General features: G+C 33.2%; 1 protein-coding gene across 1 annotated transcript; it reads left to right on the forward strand.

Moving 5' to 3' along the window:
- Positions 1-901: 901 nt before the first annotated feature.
- On the forward strand, positions 902-15,598 carry LOC149072942 (proteasome subunit beta type-4-like). Its single transcript, XM_089246469.1, has 8 exons — positions 902-1,170; positions 4,489-4,692; positions 4,966-5,049; positions 7,394-7,456; positions 7,854-7,935; positions 9,491-9,607; positions 11,824-11,909; positions 15,326-15,598. Exons 1-8 carry the CDS (start codon positions 1,046-1,048, stop codon positions 15,330-15,332), a joined length of 768 nt encoding a protein of 255 aa, XP_089102595.1. The 5' UTR covers positions 902-1,045; the 3' UTR covers positions 15,333-15,598.
- The last annotated feature ends 2,611 nt before the right edge of the window (positions 15,599-18,209 follow it).

Genomic DNA, 18,209 nt, shown 5'->3' on the forward strand with positions numbered 1-18,209 from the left:
TGGCGACTTCCTGCGTGACTCATGGAAGACACAAATCTACATTAAAGAAACGTGGGAATGAATCTTTTTTTTTTCTTCTTTTGATGGATGCTAGGTATTTCGAAAATTTTCTTGTAGTTCAAGTTATCGATCTGCCTATTTTTTCCTTCAAAAAATTCTTGATAAAACTGCGGAATTTCTTCAATATAAATTTATGGTCCAATAATTTCAAAACATTCTTAACTATATGAATTGATGCAGTTGGATATTTTAAGACAATACGGAGACATTAATTTTCATTTTTGTGCACCAGAAGATATAAATAAAAAGTTGAAATCGATGTTATTGCATGAATATCCAACTCAAAAGTAGGTCCGACTAATCATTTTATATTTAAATTTCTGGGCTTTGTATCTCTAAGGGAACTCAATATTTCGAAAATTGAGAATTTAATTGAATTTTTAAAATTATTGATGCGGCGAAAAACCCCACTAATTTTCCGCATTTTCACGGTGAAATCAGCAATTTTAACATTGATTTCTATGGGGATCAGTCTGTGCCTGTCCCTCAAAGTGATGCTGATGATGATTATCATAATCATCATCAGCAACAAATATAAATGGATCTTTTCGAATAGATGTCATAATCAGATTATGACATCTATTCGAAAAGATTCATTTATATTTGTTCTTTCAATCTTTCTTGAGCTGACAAGGAAGTAGCCATGTTGGTTGTCTTGGATACGGTTTGTATGTCCCCAAAGAAAGAAGGAACATCACGTGATCCAAAAACGGGATCCGAACACTCATGTCATAAGAAATGATTATATATTTGAAATGAAGAAGCACTAATACTGCAAAGCTAGCCAATATAAAGGCAAGTTTGTTCTTGTTCTCGCTCCTTCAAGCGGTTTAAGAAACTTGAACCCTAAGTGAGTTTGCATGAAAGGAGTTTGGTAATCAATCGTTCCAGTAACAAGCACTTTTCCCACAGAATTGGAATTCGCAAAGCTTAACACAACTCTATATTTTGTTAGTGAAAAGTAAAGATACTATTTTACAACAAAATGAATGTAAGTCATTTCGCTCCAGAATTTTCGGGACTGTTAAACAAAGCTGCTGATGTTATGATGCCACATTCTTCACTATCCATGTGGAAATTCGCTGATCAGTCACCAGTTCGAAGCACTATGTATGTTTTTAATTATCTTTACTAATATAAATTTTTACAAGTTTTCAATATAAATGTCATTTATTTCACTCCAGCTTTTTTTTTTTATACAAACACAGATTGCCCAACGAGGTGGCTTGAAAAAAGATGCCCGTAAAAAATGTGGATGTCAAATACAGGTGATCCAAAACTCAACCCGTCACAAAATATTTTATTTTTCAAATTTTACTGATTGTAAATCAGAGATGCCGCTGTACTCTAATTTACCTGGACCCAGGTTATTTGGAAAATTTGGGTCCTTTTTAAGTGAAAGTGGGACCCTCTCAAAAAAAATTATCTTGAAAAAAATATGGACTCTTTCCCCCCCCCCCTCATAATTCACTTGTATCTCTATGAGTTTTTTCCAGCATGTCCCAGATATTTGATCACATGCTTATTCACCTTCATTGAGACAGAGCGGTGAGCCATGTTCTGTGTAAGAGAAGGTATTTCTGTAAATCAAATAATTCATTTCTAAAAACATGTTCTATCCAAAGGTCTAGTAGTAGGAAAAGCTTGCAATAAAGTCCATTAACACTGAGAATTTTACATATGGAATTTAACAAATGTAATAAATCTAAAACAAATATACAGTTGATCCCAATTATAACGTACCCATTTAGGACATTAGGTGCAGATGCAGTATAATCCAGACCGCCAAGGCAGGCATAATGGTACCAGGTTAATGTAGTTTTTTTTTATATTTCCCATTCCAGGTAGCACTAGTAACGCGGGCTATTGAAATGGTGTCTCCCTTTGTGTAATAGTATTTGAAATAGCGGCAGTTTGTTTTCCGTTGTCTCACTAGGATTATGTTTCCATCGAGTTGTATTTTTTAAATATATTTATTCTTATTATTTTTTGTAACTTCTCCTCCTCCGTTTTCAGTGCTGTAAAGAAATATTATTTTAGTTTACTATTATTTTAAAGAGTCTGGATACCTAGAATGATTTGTGCCTGGATCGGTTTATTTTTCAAAGAGAGTTCAGGTTTTATTTTTTAATTTTAAACTAAAACATAACTTTTTCCCTTTTTTTTCCTATCATTTATTATGATCGTGCCACCTTGAAAAAAGTTGTTTTACTACTTTGAAGTACAAATGAAGCATTTTACTGCACTGTCTTGATATACATGCTGGTTGTTGAAGAGTAAGATGATGGATATCAGGTTGCATCCCTGAATGTGGGGCCATGTATCAAATTTTCAAATTTCAGAGTTTCTCCTACTAAAATATTGCAGATTATGCGGTTGATTGTGACCGAATTGGGACAATCCTTGAACCCCATGCCCGTTTGTAACGGGTTCTATTACATCTTTTGCTCTGAGAAAACCCACTTAAAAGCACCGGATTACTGGACGCCAGACTACCCAAGTAGCACAAAGATATAGATCTACATCGTAAAATTTCAGTTTCCAATATAGATCTATACTGGGCCACGATATCGCTATGGCTAAAAAAGGCATAGTCGGAGATAAATAGATCTATATCGTGAATATGATATATTCAAATAATTCAAATTTTGGACGATAGATGGCGCCCTTTCGGAAGAAATTAAAAAGAGTAATTATTTGGAGGTGGGTGGGTTTGAACCCATATAACCTGAACTCTTCCTATCTCTAACCCCGTATCTTACCAACCCACCACTACAGCACTGGTTACTAGTTGTTATTATAACATTAATTTACAAGTAACTAATTTTTTTTGTATTTTCAATCAAATTTATTCATTTTCATGTATGCACAAAAGTTACAAAATAGAAATTGTGAGACATATTTATCATTTTGAGGCAGATAATCGAAAAATTATATATAACACAAGAAACAAATTAATGTATTGTGTAGTATATTAATTATTTAAAATTATTAATTTATGCTAATAAAACAAAAAATACAGAATAAATAATATGTGAAAAATATGGTAAAAAATGAAAACATCAAAGGAAAAAAAAATAATTTTAAGAAAAACACACAACAAAAACAAGAGCAATTTTTTTTAAATTAAAAAATAAGTGCAATTATAAAGTGACAATTAAAGTTACGGCGGATGAGTTCTCGCTCCTCCTAAAATACCAACATCTACGATGTAAAACATACACAGTAAGGATTCAATTATAATTGACGAAATGATTTTGATATATCAACATAATCAATCCTATTAAAATCAAAATTTCATATAAAAATTATTCATTCAAACGTTTTTAATTTCAATTCAAACAAAAAATTGTACGCTCGACTTTAAATTTTCTCCAAATTTTTATTTGAAGGCAATATTTTTATTTAAAGGCACACAATATGTTGATATATCAGCATATTGTGTATCTGATATATATCTTTGTCAGGTTCACGATATAGATCTATGTCATGTTCAGGATATAGATCTATGTCGTGTTCAGGATATAGAGCTATGTCTTCTTTGATAGATCTATATCAGGTCTATATCAAGAATCTGATATAGATCTTTGTCAGGTGCACGATATAGATCTATGTTTTTCAAACTATATTAAAATAATTTATTGTCCCAAGTTGCTGTCCTTCAAAGTAGAGATTATTCACATGGAATCAAATACATATTCGGCTGAAAAATTAAAGACTTGATCAATTGACATCATAAATAATTTGCACCATATAAGACGAGATCGTTCTATATCATAGTTATGACATCTGATATTCCTCTGACATTTCGATATATAACAATATGGTCCAAATATTGTACTATATCGTTGTGCTACTGGGGTAGCTTGCAGCTGAATTATCAAGAGTCTACTGTACAACAAAACTTTGGATTAAGAGTAACTTATATATAATTTATGACATAGGCGGAGATAGACTTGGAAGTCTGGGGGGCACGGTGATGATGATGTCAATTCATATATACATTCGATCAGTCGACTCCACCTTTGACGCTAGAGGGCAATGTCCTCCCACGCCCCGTATCTCCACCCGTGCCTTGTCTAGTCTGACAGCGTAAGGGCCCTGCTCTACGATGACCACCTTCGCATTATTTTAACGAAAGACCAAATGAAAAAAAATATATTGTGTGTATATATATATATATATATGTGTGTGTGTGTGTATAGACCTTATAGGCATATTAATAAAAACTTTCAATAGTTTTTAGAAGCTCTTGTTTGACTTTGGCCTCTTCCTGGATGCAGTGGACCTATTCGTCAGGGTGCCACTAACTATAAAAGTGTATCTTTTATGAATAAAAACATGACGATAGAGCAATGTTTTTTTGTTTATCTCGTATTGCCTTAATTTTTTATTCATTTTTGCTTACACTCATTTTCTCTCTTGCAGGTACCCCACTGTGACTGGAACTTCTGTCTTTGGCATCAAATATAATGAAGGAGTGATGATTTGTGCTGATATTTTGGGTTCATATGGTCGATTGGCTCGATATTCATGTGATAGAATCATCTCAGTTAATGACAAAATTGTTCTTGGTGCTGGTGGAGACTATGCTGATTTTCAATATTTCACAGATATTGTCAAAAGGCATATGTAAGTATGCTATAATCATAAGAATGAAAACTCCCATGATATACATATTTTGATAAATTTTATTTTTGCCAAAACTTTTCTGTTTTCACAAGTTTTTGCCTTTTGGAACATGGGATGTAGCGTACAGGGTGGCTATACCTGATTGTGAAAAAATTGTGAAGTCAAATTTGACTGAACTAAATTTACGAATCCTCTTCTAGGTGAAGCTTTCAAAATTAAATTTTTTTAACTATGTAAACCTGTATTCTGATATTATCACATGGTTTCTTTTAGTATTGATGAAGATTGCCTTGCTGATGGATTTACCATGAAGCCAAAGGAACTGCATTCACTGCTGACTAGAGCTCTATACAATAGGCAAGATGACTTTTTGTTATTAATCATTATCTTAATTTATTATTATGAAAATTTTCAGGTTTTTTACCCATGAATGAATGAAGCTGTATCTTTCTGGTGAATCATTAGCATTTCACATTTGTTATTGAATAATAATTTTTCAGAGACTAATGCAGTGCCATCAGTGCTCTTGATTAAAAAAGAGGTATTCACAGTAAGAAGGGCTCTTACACATAAAGACGATTATAAGTTTTTACAAAACCACGCAGATACTTGTACAAAATATATTTTTTTATAAATTCTTTATTTATACTATAAATATTTTGCATTTAGAATGACAGTTTTTGTAATTTTTGACCAGTCATCTTGCTATAACGTGTAATTCTGTCATGATAGCATAGAGGGAAATTTATTGTCCAGGTGACTGGTTAAAGTATTTATCATGATTAAGTTGTAAATATATTTTTTGTTCTGTACTGAATTTTGAATTATATAAACTGGTGTGTATTGAGTTTAAGTCTAAATGTGTATTGAATTTAACTATTAAGTATAATAACCCGACTTGCACAATTTTGAAGTTGCACGGTTTCCTCTGAGAAAAGAATATTTCTGAAATTCAAGCATAATTATTTGATTTTTGCTGAGATAGTAGATATGATTAAGTGGTAATCAAGTAAAGTGGTAATCAAGTAAGTATCATTTTATTGTACCTGGGCATTATATATAATGAAACATGGCTGATTTTTGAGAAGCTACAGTTAATAAAGATGTAAACTTTGTTGGGCAAATTTTGAAATCTCAAGCCTCATGTCATATGGCATCTGTTATTTTCTGCATAGCAAGTTACAATTTCATACCTGAAGTCTAATGTTAATGCAGGTCTTGAACAAAATTTTTTCAATGTGGTGCTCCTTGATGGCAATGCACCTGGTCTGCAAACACGCACAATTTATTTCCATCCTCGCATGAAAGTTGTTTTCTTGCCTCTAAACAGAAGCAGCTTGTTTCTTTTGATAGGCTCAGAACATTCAGAGTGTATAACAAATTAACGAGTTGCCTAAATTTTCCTAGATTTTTGGGAATATAGTTTTTTTTTAAGGACCCAATTGCAGTTACAAGGCTAGTTAAATTTTATGAATTCATGGGGAAGTACCATAGTGGTACAGTACTCTCATTGGTGGAATGAAAAGACAAGTGTTTTTTTCATGAATTTTGGTCCCAATTAACTAATATTCTTTTGTGTTTGTATGAAAAAATTGTACCCAACTTATGTAAATTTGACTTCTGTGTTTGTTGTCAGTCCCACCTATTGCATAAATTTGGGAAAAACTGTATTAAAAGAAATAGATTGCTGAATTTTGTTTATATGCATTTTGTTTCCATTTTGATTTTTTTTTTCATTCATTTATCAGTGTTTTTGTGATATGAGAAGTGCTTAGCCTCTCGGGTATTTATTTAAAAATACAAACTACAGGTAAAAACCCAGTTACAGTTTGCATATACAAACACAAAATAAAGATAAAAACATGTATATATAAAATAAATATAAGATGAAAAAAAATTTAAATACATTATTATTAGTGCATCTTAGAAATCGGTACAATGGAGAATTTTTCAAAACATTTAGAACGATATGGAGGAACATAAAAAAGATTGATATCTAAGGTTGATTTGTGGGTGATAAAAGGTAATGAGGTTAAGATTAAAAACTTAACACTTAACTAAAACACTTAACACTGTTCCTACTCAAGTTGCCCTTTGACCATGCCTATTGAAGAATTGATTAAAAATTGCATAATTGTTTTCCCCCGTCACTGCAATCATTTTATGCATTTATTTTTTTAAGGACTATTTAAAATGGAACTTTTGCTGTATGTGATTCTATTATCAAATATTCCATCCACGCAAGATAAAGATAGCCCCCCCCCCCCAAAGCAGAATATGTGGAAAACTGTGATGCAGATTGCAGAACAATCTTGGAAATTGGAATCAGAACTTCAAAACTAAGAAAATAACTATTTTGTGTAGAAAACAAAAAACAAGATTGTGGAATTTTTACCGCAGAACCTTTTCACTCTCCTGAGGACTCATTGCAAGAACAATACAAAACATTCTGCTTCAGGGAAGATAGCAGCCGACAGCAGTTTATGATTGTAATAATGTTTGATGTCATTCAAATTCTATTCTTTCATGAAATAGTGTAAAAAAGCTTAATGTGTTTTGTGGCTTCAGAAAATCAAGAATCTAGTTATGAATTGGAGATGTATCACATACATTAGATTCATGCATTGAGAATAAATATATTTTTTAATAATATTATAATTTTGATAGGCTTGTTTTTAAAGTTTTTTAATTTTTGTTTTAGGAGGTCTAATATGAATCCTCTGTGGAACACATATGTTGTAGCTGGTATGGAAAATGGTGTTCCGTGAGTATAGCATGTAGTTTTGTCTTTGAACTTTTTCAAAATGCTCAGTGTAATGTTGGTAAAAATCCTGTACTTTGTAATCGTGTTTCCCTTATCCAACTCTTAGAATGGTCATGAGGGAATAACAATGTGGTATACATATATCCTACATTTAAAACAAAAACTGTTCAGATTTGTGTTTTAAGAACGTTGCACAACAGACTTCAGAAGATAAATTTTCAGATTTTATGAAATATTTTGTTCAGTTGAATTTTAAATAATCTGAAATTTCTCATGTTATATCTCTGTTATACATTACTATTACATATTAAGTATTTTTATATATTAAAGTGCTTGTAAATTTTCAAGTTTTCTATATACTGATTCAATTTTTTGTGATTTTATGTATTTTCTGTAGTTTTCTGGGTCAAGTTGGAATGATTGGCACAGCATTTCAAGCACCTACCATTGCTACTGGATTAGGTTCACATATAGCTCAGGTAATATTTTTTTCAATAATTTCTATGAACATTGGTATGAAGTTTCATGCATGTGCATACATAAGGATAGAATTTTTGTTGATGTTGAATTATGTTTATCCCTTAAAATTTGGTAATGTACCACTTGCGTAGTACCTTATCAATCAGGCTATGATGGTATAAAATTTTGCCATATTCAGATATGACGCAAAAGAGTAGATGTGTATCAGTCAGGTACAACTTCTAAGCTGTTGGGCTGCTGTCTGAGTTCACTTCTTAATGTTTCACCTACATCTGTGATGAGTATTTTCTGAGGTGTTAAATATAGATGTTTGTGCAACAAACAAGAGCAATGTCATACATCTCGTTGCTTCAAGGGTGCTGCTTGTATAAAATGTGCCAGAGGTTTGATCATGTTCGTTAGAGTTGAATTGGCTGGTTTGACTTTATATGTCTGGCTGTGTGATTGGTTGCTTGCATAGGCAGAGATAGACTTGAAAGTCTGGGGAGGGGCATGATGATGATTGCTGGAGGTGTATGATGATGTCAGTTCGTATATATGCAAAAGCACTAGATCAGTTGGCTTTACCTCTAACACAGGGGGAGGCCCCATTGTTCCTTCCTCCATATCTCCAGCCATGGTTGCCAGTGAGCTTGCATGGTGATAGATTGATAGCATTTCCCCTTTCACTAATTGTGGTCAAATCTTGCCCCTATTGTATTAAAGTAATGGGCCCCAAGTAGGTTTTACTTTCATTATCTTCTTTCTAATTGATATTATTTATATACTTAAAGCTCTTGATTGCTTCTTTATGAAAGCTGGCAGGTTTCCGGGTTCTTTGGCTAAACATTGAAACTATGTTGGGTTCTTTGTTGGTTTGAAGATGTATTAATCTCAAACCAGCACAATAACATCAACGTATCAACTTATATGGGGAAATTCATTTGCTGGCAAAAGTGTTCACTGCTGGCATAGAGGCAGCAAATCTGAATCTATGTGGACCTGAACCTTTCTATCTAATTTTTCATTTCAAATGTAGGAGATCTTAAACAATAGGTAGAAAAAAAACACAATCAACAATGAAACTGAAGGCATGACTTGAGATTAGCCAAACTGGCCTTTGGATTCCAACCAAATATAGGTAAAATACTTATTTCATTAAATAGGAAACAAGTTTGACAGGGGTTACATAAATTGTCACTGGAACTGAACAGTTTTGTGTACCTGATTTACTCTGCACTTTATCAATTTAAGTAGACTGAGAAATAGTCTTTTTTAGGAACATTATTGGTTTTACCTAAACTATGTATGTGTTAACAATACCTAGTGATATTTTGAAAGAAATATTTCATGTACCTATATGAGTTTTTCAACATCTCTTGGTTCAGAATTTTTACTGATTAGGGTTTAGAATTGGTTTATAATTTTTTTCTATTAATTAAAATTAAAATAAATTTTTGATTCAAATTTGAAAAATTGTGTGCATAAAGTACTCTTACGGATTTTTAAAGTTCTTGAAATAATAAGTATAGAACCCCATGTTTAAAATTTTCAAATATTTTTCCTTTCATGAAGCCTATTCTTCGAACTGCATTTGAGGCCAATCCTGACATGAATGAAAAAGAAGCAAAGGATCTCCTTATTGAATGCGTTCGTGTGCTGTTTTACAGAGATACTGCAGCTTTTCCAAAAGTATGTTTGTAATTTTGTAAAACATATTTTTTCACTTTACTTCAGTAATCATTAAAGAGTTTCTACCTCTGGTATATATAACAGCTGTGAGTAAGTGAATAATGGAAAAAATATTTGTATTTGTTTCAGATTATAATTTCCAAGTACATTGGTGCTGTATAAAATTGTTATTGCTGGACTGCATGTGTAATTTTTCTTTGCAGTCTTCTACTACCTAGCCTTGATAGTTCTGCAAGTTAAATCTAAAATCGAAAGTAGTCATAGTTTTACAACTTTTCTTATGGTAAATTTTCCGGTCCTCAAATCACGAGGGTAGTTTAAAAATAAGGTAGCAAGCCCTCTGAGAGAAAGCATTTATTCACAAATTCAAAGAGATACACATCATAGTAAGACGCCGGTACATATTACTTCTTTACATAGTCACCATGGTTGTTGAAGCATTTGTTTCATTGGAGTCACATCAAGACAGCTTGTGGAACTTCAGCATTTTGAACTTTTTAGGAGAGGGATGTTTCCAAGACATTGATACTTGTTTTGTCAAAGGTGTCACTTGATGCACCCACATTTTGTCCCCTGTAACTATATAGTGCAGGAACAGAATGCCCTCTGCCTGAAACTGCGATAAGTGCTGGAGAGATAACTCCATTCACGTGGCTTTATGCTCATCTGTGAGTTGTCACTGTACCCAGCAAGAACACAACTTCCATGGTAGCCCAATTGTTCATTCATGATATTGTGTACACTGCCAATGGAGATGTTGAATACTTGTGCAATCTAGCCCAGATGAATGCCATCGGCTTGAATCCAAGCTTCTCTTGATGCAGCACACATTGTCATCGGTGGTGGACGTGCCTGGCTGCTCTGATCTTTGCTTGTCTCGTATATCTCTTCTGTCTTTATCAAATTCTGTGCACCAAAATCACACCTGTTTTCATAACATTACACTGACTCTACACTTCCACCTTCTTCCTTTTTTGAAATCATGTTTATTTTTATTGACGAGCTATGGTGTGAGGACAAATTCATAAAACCTTTTACAGAACTGAAGACTTTTCATTGGAATAAAAAAGTTTGGTTATTAAAATTTCATATCATTCACTATTAAGAGTGTTGTCTTTGGGCAGTATTGAAAGGAAAACAGTGACAAGCTACAACCTTAGCTGACAATAGAGTAAATCTAATATTGGGACATGAAAAAATCTGAAAAGTATAAATTAAGAGTGTGTGAGAGGAAGGGCCTTCAGTTCTTGGGAATGGTAGCCCAGGTCGATTACATATTTCCCTAAAGTACCAAACAATGTTTCGAGATGTCGCGGGTTCGATACCTGACTCGTCCTTGTCAGAAACTTTCCTGATACAGAGGTATAACAGAAATGTCACCATAATCACAGAAAAAGATTGCTACTGCAGGGAGTCCCACTCCAAGGGATTAATGCACCAACCTCTCATCAAAATGTCTAATGTTGCTGTTTGGGATTAGCAATAAATTGTAGGTCCTTTGTGCATAAAATGACCTTAGTGCAACGTCCTGGGTCCATGATGTCAACAAAGGCTGGTTCCAGGACCAATCAACAGAGAATTTAGATAAGAATGAGGAAAATTTTATATTCAGTAATAAGTTCCATGTTTTCACTGTGTTTAGCTGTCCTATGACCTGTATAACACCACCAAAGCAATAGAAGCTATAATTACTTCATGGATAGGAAATGATAAAAAAGCAATGTAGAATAGCAAATACAAGTAAGTGCTGGAAGAGCTCTGATACCAATAAAACATTTAGGCATCTAGGGTTCCCAGTTGCCCATATATACAACATGCAAGATCATATGCAGAGTAGGGTTGCATTGTATATTCGTGAATTACTGAGGGACTCCGCCACACCTTGCAAAATGTTTTGGCCTGAGCCCCCAGCTTCAGTGCCTATGGTGTTTTCAAATAAACTATCAATTAAAACCTTTTGATGGGTTATGTTGTCCAGGAAAGGGCACCCTGGTAGAAGTAAGCATTCATCACTTCTAAGAAGCTTCATGCCAATGTTGGCATGCCTGCTCTTGTTACTATAACAAGATTGACTCTTGTAGCTGAGAGAAAACTTGTTAGAAAGTGAATTTTAGTAATCCTTAAATTTTTTTTTTAACCTGTTGTAAATTTTGTATTTGGTGATTGCATGAATTGCTCTGTCATATATTTTGATTTAATATATATATTTTTTACAGTATCAAATTGGTATTGTTAATAAAGATGGAGCAAGAGTGGAAGGACCTATCGAAATTAATCATCATTGGCCCTCTATGTTTAATGGGTCTGTATAAATTTGTTTGATTTGAACTCAGACTGTTATATATATTTGTGTATGTACATTAGGGTGGGTCAAAAAATAAAATTTTCTTTTTTAGGAGCACAGCGATAAAAAGGTGCTAAATGGTTTTAAAATAACACTTGATTTTTTTTATGTGCTGATAAGTATAATTGATATGTTTTTGATATTTTTTCCTAGTTCAGTTACAGCTAGGGTTCCAATCAATTAACGTTACTTTCTTCAAACATAGACAATGCATCACATTGTAACAAAAAAGGCCTACTGTTTTGTTTCAGCATATTTCAACAGAGTTACCCAAGTTTCCTGTTCAAGGTGCTAGCACAGACCAAACACATATTTGTACAGAATAGTCTTAGCGGTTTCAACAAGCACATGTCTTAAGGATATAACAAACAAATCGCCAGGCAAAATGTCTCATGCCGGCTGGCTAACTTGTGCTGATCGAATTTTATGTTTGCACGTTTTTATGTAATGTCCTTCTGAAAACTTAGTAATTCTTGCAACGTATGTTGTCAAGGTTTATGCTCCAACCCTGTTTACTATCAAAATTCACCCACCCTGTAAAGATGGAGCACAGCACCCGTTCAAACTCATCGCTGCAACCAGGTATTTGCCTGCAGAACTGAAAGGCAAAACGTATCTCGTACTTCAAAGAAAGTTTCTTCACACACCCTGAAAATTTATTTATCACAATGCTGACAGACTCTGAACCGCATATCTGTGAAGTGGCTGCTTGTTGCATTTTGAAAGCCTGCAACTGCAGCATTCAGAAAAATAGACTGTTTCAACTAGCTATTGTAGAATTTGATGCGTCATTTTACATTGATCTCATTGACTGGCAGAAGGAGAATATATCTCATCCATCAATATTGAAATCCATACCTGACAAATTCGTTTGTCACTTAAAAAGCAGAACTGCCATGTTACACACAAGATGTTGAAAGGGCAGTCAAGACTGTGACAGAAGCATCAGCCACATTGTGCAAAAAATCGAAGAGAAAAGGCTTCATAAAAAAACCAGTTTCAAAAAGCTCTGCCGAAATTCAATAGCAAGAAGGATTTTTTTGCACTATTTGAAATATGATGGTAATAAAATAATATAATTTTTTTTAAACTTTTTTTTGTAATAAATAAATATTACTCATGTAATTTGTATTATACACATTTCAAAACCTTACTGTAACAACTCATAAAAAAATTATTTTTTCAAAATATGTATTCTCTAAAGTTAATCCAGAGGCAGAAGATAACCCATTCTAAAAAAAATTATATATGAGCTAAAGACATTTAGCACTTTTTCCTTTCTGTGGCAGATAGAAATGAAAAAAAAAACCATACAATGGTAGATTGTAGGCAGAGCAATCACAAGTGCAGGTGGCTGCAGAGCTAGATGTAACTCCCAGTGTCGTCTGCAATTAGTGGAAACAGTTTCAGGACACTGTCAAGAAGATCTGCACAGGATCATTGAAGAGCCACGATGACCAATGAGGATCGTTATTTGGCACTTTCAGTGTGGTTCCACAGGACTGCTACAGCGTCACAGTTTTCACATGAGCTGCATGCTGCCACTAGAGCTAGAATTTTCTGGCTTACTGTTGCCAGAAGGCTTCATGAGAGGAAGCTTTATGCCAAAAGACCTGCTGTTTGCATCCCGCTCACTGCAACACACAAGATTGAAGATCGAAACGAATTGGTTAAATTGAGGATTTTAACCAATCAGTGTCGATCTCTAATCCTTCAACCTGCAATTGTAGTTTAAACTTTGTCGTTGAGTATATATGGACATACCATATATACTCATGTATAAGCTGACCCCACCCTCATTTCAAGGCCACCAAAACTGCAATTAACTGAATACCTGAGTATGAGTTGACCCTCCCCCAAAAATTTGCATATTTTAAACGGGAAAAAATCTTATATTTTCACGTGATAAAAGTTACAATGAAAAATTACTCAAACTGTCCAATCCATTTCTTCTAATTCTTAGAGGTCTACATCAAAAGCCAATACAGTATGTGGCATCTTCATTATCGTCTTTAATTGTTCCATCATTACTCTCAAAGTGGATGTTGTCTTTAGTTCCATCATTTTACTGATACAAAACTTTTTAAAGGATGCTCACATTTCAAGGCTGTAAAACTGACATAAGTCCACTTGGTATCAAGGCCAATGACATTTGTAATTTTTTTGCTTTGGCTTTAACATCATCGGTTGTGGGTTTGAGCATAGCTGCAGGAATCACTACTGATTAGTAACATCATCTGCAGTAGTGCAATGATGTCATGAATCTTCAAATTAGCTGTGCACAGGCCATTAAGCTATATGATTTGGGAAAGTGTGGGGGATCAATATTTGTTATTTTCTTCTGAAAAACTGACCCCTGTATAAGCCGAACCCCCTCCTAAATTAAGGAAAAAATTTTTCAACCAAAAATTCGGCTTATACACAAGTATTTACGGTATATGGTTCAGTTGAGAGATATTTGTTGAAACTAAAAATGTGTCAATCTTCTAGACAAGTAGGTACATATACTTGATAGGGTTTTTGCCTGTTTCAGTAACAGTTGTTCAATATAGAAAGGCATCAAACTTGTTGACAGGTATTATGACATGAACAACTGTAATATTTTGAGTTTGAAAATTACTATTTTTAACCTTTTGTAGTTTATACATTCATTATAAACTTTTTTTTAACACTAAGTGGTTTTTAAAATTTTTTCTGATCTGCATTGTAACTGCCACATTTGAAATTGTGAAACCTTTACAAATTGTCACCTATTTTCAAGAAGAATTATTCTTTTTGCTGATTGTGAGCTGACAACTGCCCCCAACAAGAGAATTGACTTTGCCCGTGGCTTTTATTTTCCTCACTATGATACAAAAACACCTTTTTTTGGAGGGAAAAAATCTTTTTTGTATTATACAAATACAAAGTCGCACAACAAGCAAAATGCCGAACGAGGTGGCTGAGAAAAAGATGCCCATAACAATGTTTATACTGAGTGAATATTTCTTTACTGTGCTGAAAGAGCGGGGGAAAACACACAATCTCTTTTTCTCACTTTTCCTCTTATCTAATCTTGAACAAAAGCTGACTTCACCCACTGGCGGTTGATTCATTGGAGGGGTGATGGAAAACATTTTTTACTCTAAAAATACCTTCAACGCATTTTTAGGAGACTAAATATTTCGGGGGTGGCTGAAATAAAGCAGATAAAGTTCAACAAGATATCTCTGGATTGCTGCTGAAAGGGTTAATATTCATTTCCTAATTTTTTATGTATTGTTCAAAAATAGTTAGTTGCACCTTTCATTTAATTAAGAAAATTGTGAATTTGAGAAATTTTAATTTAATTCCTTAGAGAAACAAAATAACACTTTTCTTTTTTTTCTTTTCAGGAACTGAGTGAAGGATTTGTTGTTTTTCTGCATGATTGTCAAGATGAATGAAGACACATGATATGTGAGCATGATGTGGCAGATGTTCTCATACATCTAAAAAGACTTTTTACTGCAATAGCACTTTTTTTTAGTATGCGAGGAATACTTAACAAAATATGAATTCTTTCCCCTACTCATCAGTTCTTGATACGCAGTTTGAATATATTTTGTATAACCTTACTGTAACTGTTTCTTCTTGTTTTGAATAAACATTTCATGATGTTACATAAAGTTGTTGGAAAAGGTTTATCTTCTGGGAATGGATTTAATATAATCAAACTTTATTGTTATGGTTTCTTCCTCTTTTTTTGGAAGCATTCGTGTTATGTAGAAGGTTTCTCATCTGTGCAAATTTTAAGTCAGAGAAATCTGTGTTATATGCAGAAGATTGAAACCAAGTGCGAAATTAATTGCATATATTTGGTGCATTGAATCTGTTGGGATTTTGTGGTAAAATGTTAGATTATACAAATATATATCATTCAAGCATCAGGCTTGAAAATTTGAAGATGGTATATTTTATAGAATTAATACATAGGGATATGCAGGTTAAAAGATTATGTGGTTATAATACTGTAATAACATCAAGTATAGAGTACGTTTGAGGCCATGATAGAAAAGATCAGGGTAATAAAAATCTTTTTGTTGATTCTGTACTGTATCTTTTTTTCTGGATCAATGCAGAAAGTTTAAAATTATCGGTACCAATTCAAAAACTGCATTTATCATGTCTACTAATTCACTTTCTAGAATTTGTATCAATAAGATTTAACCGACTGAAAATTTTCAGCTTCTGCGTAGGACCAAATTAGAAAAGACCTCGGCATTACAAGCTATGCCGTTTAAAAGAACTGTGACATGACCTTGAATATTAACTCTCAACTAATTAACCTTAATTTCTTCAAATATTTCATTCATAATTTAATGAAAACTTATCATACTTATGTAACTTCCTTTAAAAAAGTATTTGGAAAATATCCCCATTATTAAAAAAACAACTAGACCAACTACACAGAAAAGTTTAAAAAAAACAGATTTCCCACTGGCAACTAAATGGCCCTGCAAAAAGACAGGATTCAGTTGACAACACTGATCATTGGTATGATTACATACTTTAAGCAAAAGCATACATGCAGCTGTAAATTTTTTAATTGGCATTACAAACAAATATCTGTATATGAAGAATATTCATGTTTGTTTGGTTTCCATTTAAAAGTCTTGTAATTGTCCAGGGTTGCATGCAAAGGCTGCTGCACACTACTTTGACATGACATGGTGAATTATAGTTTGTGGGAATTCTGTGATATGAAACTCTCACCACAGAATTTCCACGAATCTCAAATCACACCTCTGATTGATGTAACGTGGGACCATGTTTCCAGCAGAGACCTTGCAATCATCAAGGGTTGTGTGGAACTGCCTCACAATCATCCCGATTTCATGTAACAATCTCGTAATCACCGAAGATTCTACAGAACAGTCTCATAATTATCAAAGGCTCCGTGGAACTGTATCGTAAGTATTAAGGGTTCTGTGCGAACTAAAACATTGGAAATCTATTCAGAGGATTGTGAAGAAATCCATTTTCTTATGCAAAGCATTAAATAAAAAGATTTTTTTTTTCAATTGGTTGAGGGCACGTCAAAATCATAATGTATAAAAAATTACATCACAACTCTTAAATGCTCTACAAAAAGGAAAAATTTAATTTTTTCTTATTTCATAAAATGAATTAGTAGCAGTTTGAATCACTGTAAATGCCAAATGACACTAACATTTTTCTTAGTTTTTCAGTGCTGTTACTCTTAGAATTCTATTCAATGTTTTTTACATGTTACAATAATTTCATGTCTTTTCAACATCTTTAAGGGCATTCATTATTCATCATTTTTGGATATGGTTGTGAAAATCACACTTTTTGCATTTTCATATATTACAACATGGACTACGACACATAAATATGAAATTTTTTTTCCTGATTCACCTAAATTCAAGTTATACAAGGTCTATCACTACTATCTTGACTTGCATACATGCTACCTACGAATTTGATTGCTCTGTATTTTCTATTGTATTACCAGTCATGTATAGTACCGAAAACTAATGGTAGTACCTAATGTAAAACTACAGTAAATATACAGGGTGGCCCAATAGGTATATAGCAGCAAATTTCTGCATGTTGCAATAGAGAGATCACCATTTTCTCTCCACCATGTTACATATTAAAATAATCATTTCGATCTCCACCAGAATCTACAGAAACATGATGCCACATAACATTTGGGAACACTCTTAAATACATTAATCAGAAAAATCACTCAAATCACGAACATACAAGGCATAAAAATATTAAAAAACTTTTAATTTTTAGAATATAAGAATACAAAGAAAAAACTTCAATTAATTTTCTTTAAGCAAAAAAATTATTAAAAAAACAAGTAATACATTTTCTTTCTTGAAAATGACAAATTCTACATATTTTCCACTCTAAGAGGGAAGAACAACTCTTAACAATAATAACAAGTAACAACCTATTACCAATGGGTTGATGAACAAAACAAAATATCAAAATTCACTAGTTTACAACAAATGCAGAGTCACATTAATAACTGCCAAGACAAACAAAGGAACTTTTGGGGTAAGAGAGACTGTTTACAAAAGTATTTCACTCCAGTGACTACATCCAAAACACTCCAAGCTATTGGCACACAGTTCAAACACAATATGGTTCGCCTTCAAGATTTTACAAAATGTACAGTGTCAAGAAAATATTCTCAAAAAGAAAGAACATTTTTTCTGAGTCATTTTGTCTGCCACCCATGGTACCCGCAAATTTCCGTAC

The sequence above is a fragment of the Pholcus phalangioides genome, unplaced genomic scaffold (assembly GCF_987345545.1).
Source record: "Pholcus phalangioides strain wild (caught in Gottingen) unplaced genomic scaffold, Ppha-v1.0 ptg000017l_1, whole genome shotgun sequence".
NCBI lineage: Eukaryota > Metazoa > Arthropoda > Arachnida > Araneae > Pholcidae > Pholcus > Pholcus phalangioides.

Bases quoted from the DNA above. Each gene is read 5' to 3' on its own strand.
- LOC149072942 (XM_089246469.1), top strand. From the start codon at position 1,046: ATGAATGTAAGTCATTTCGCTCCAGAATTTTCGGGACTGTTAAACAAA. The intron at 1,171-4,488 runs GTATGTTTTTAA...TCTCTCTTGCAG, and splicing joins TCACCAGTTCGAAGCACTAT to GTACCCCACTGTGACTGGAA. The intron at 7,457-7,853 runs GTGAGTATAGCA...TATTTTCTGTAG, and splicing joins GGTATGGAAAATGGTGTTCC to TTTTCTGGGTCAAGTTGGAA.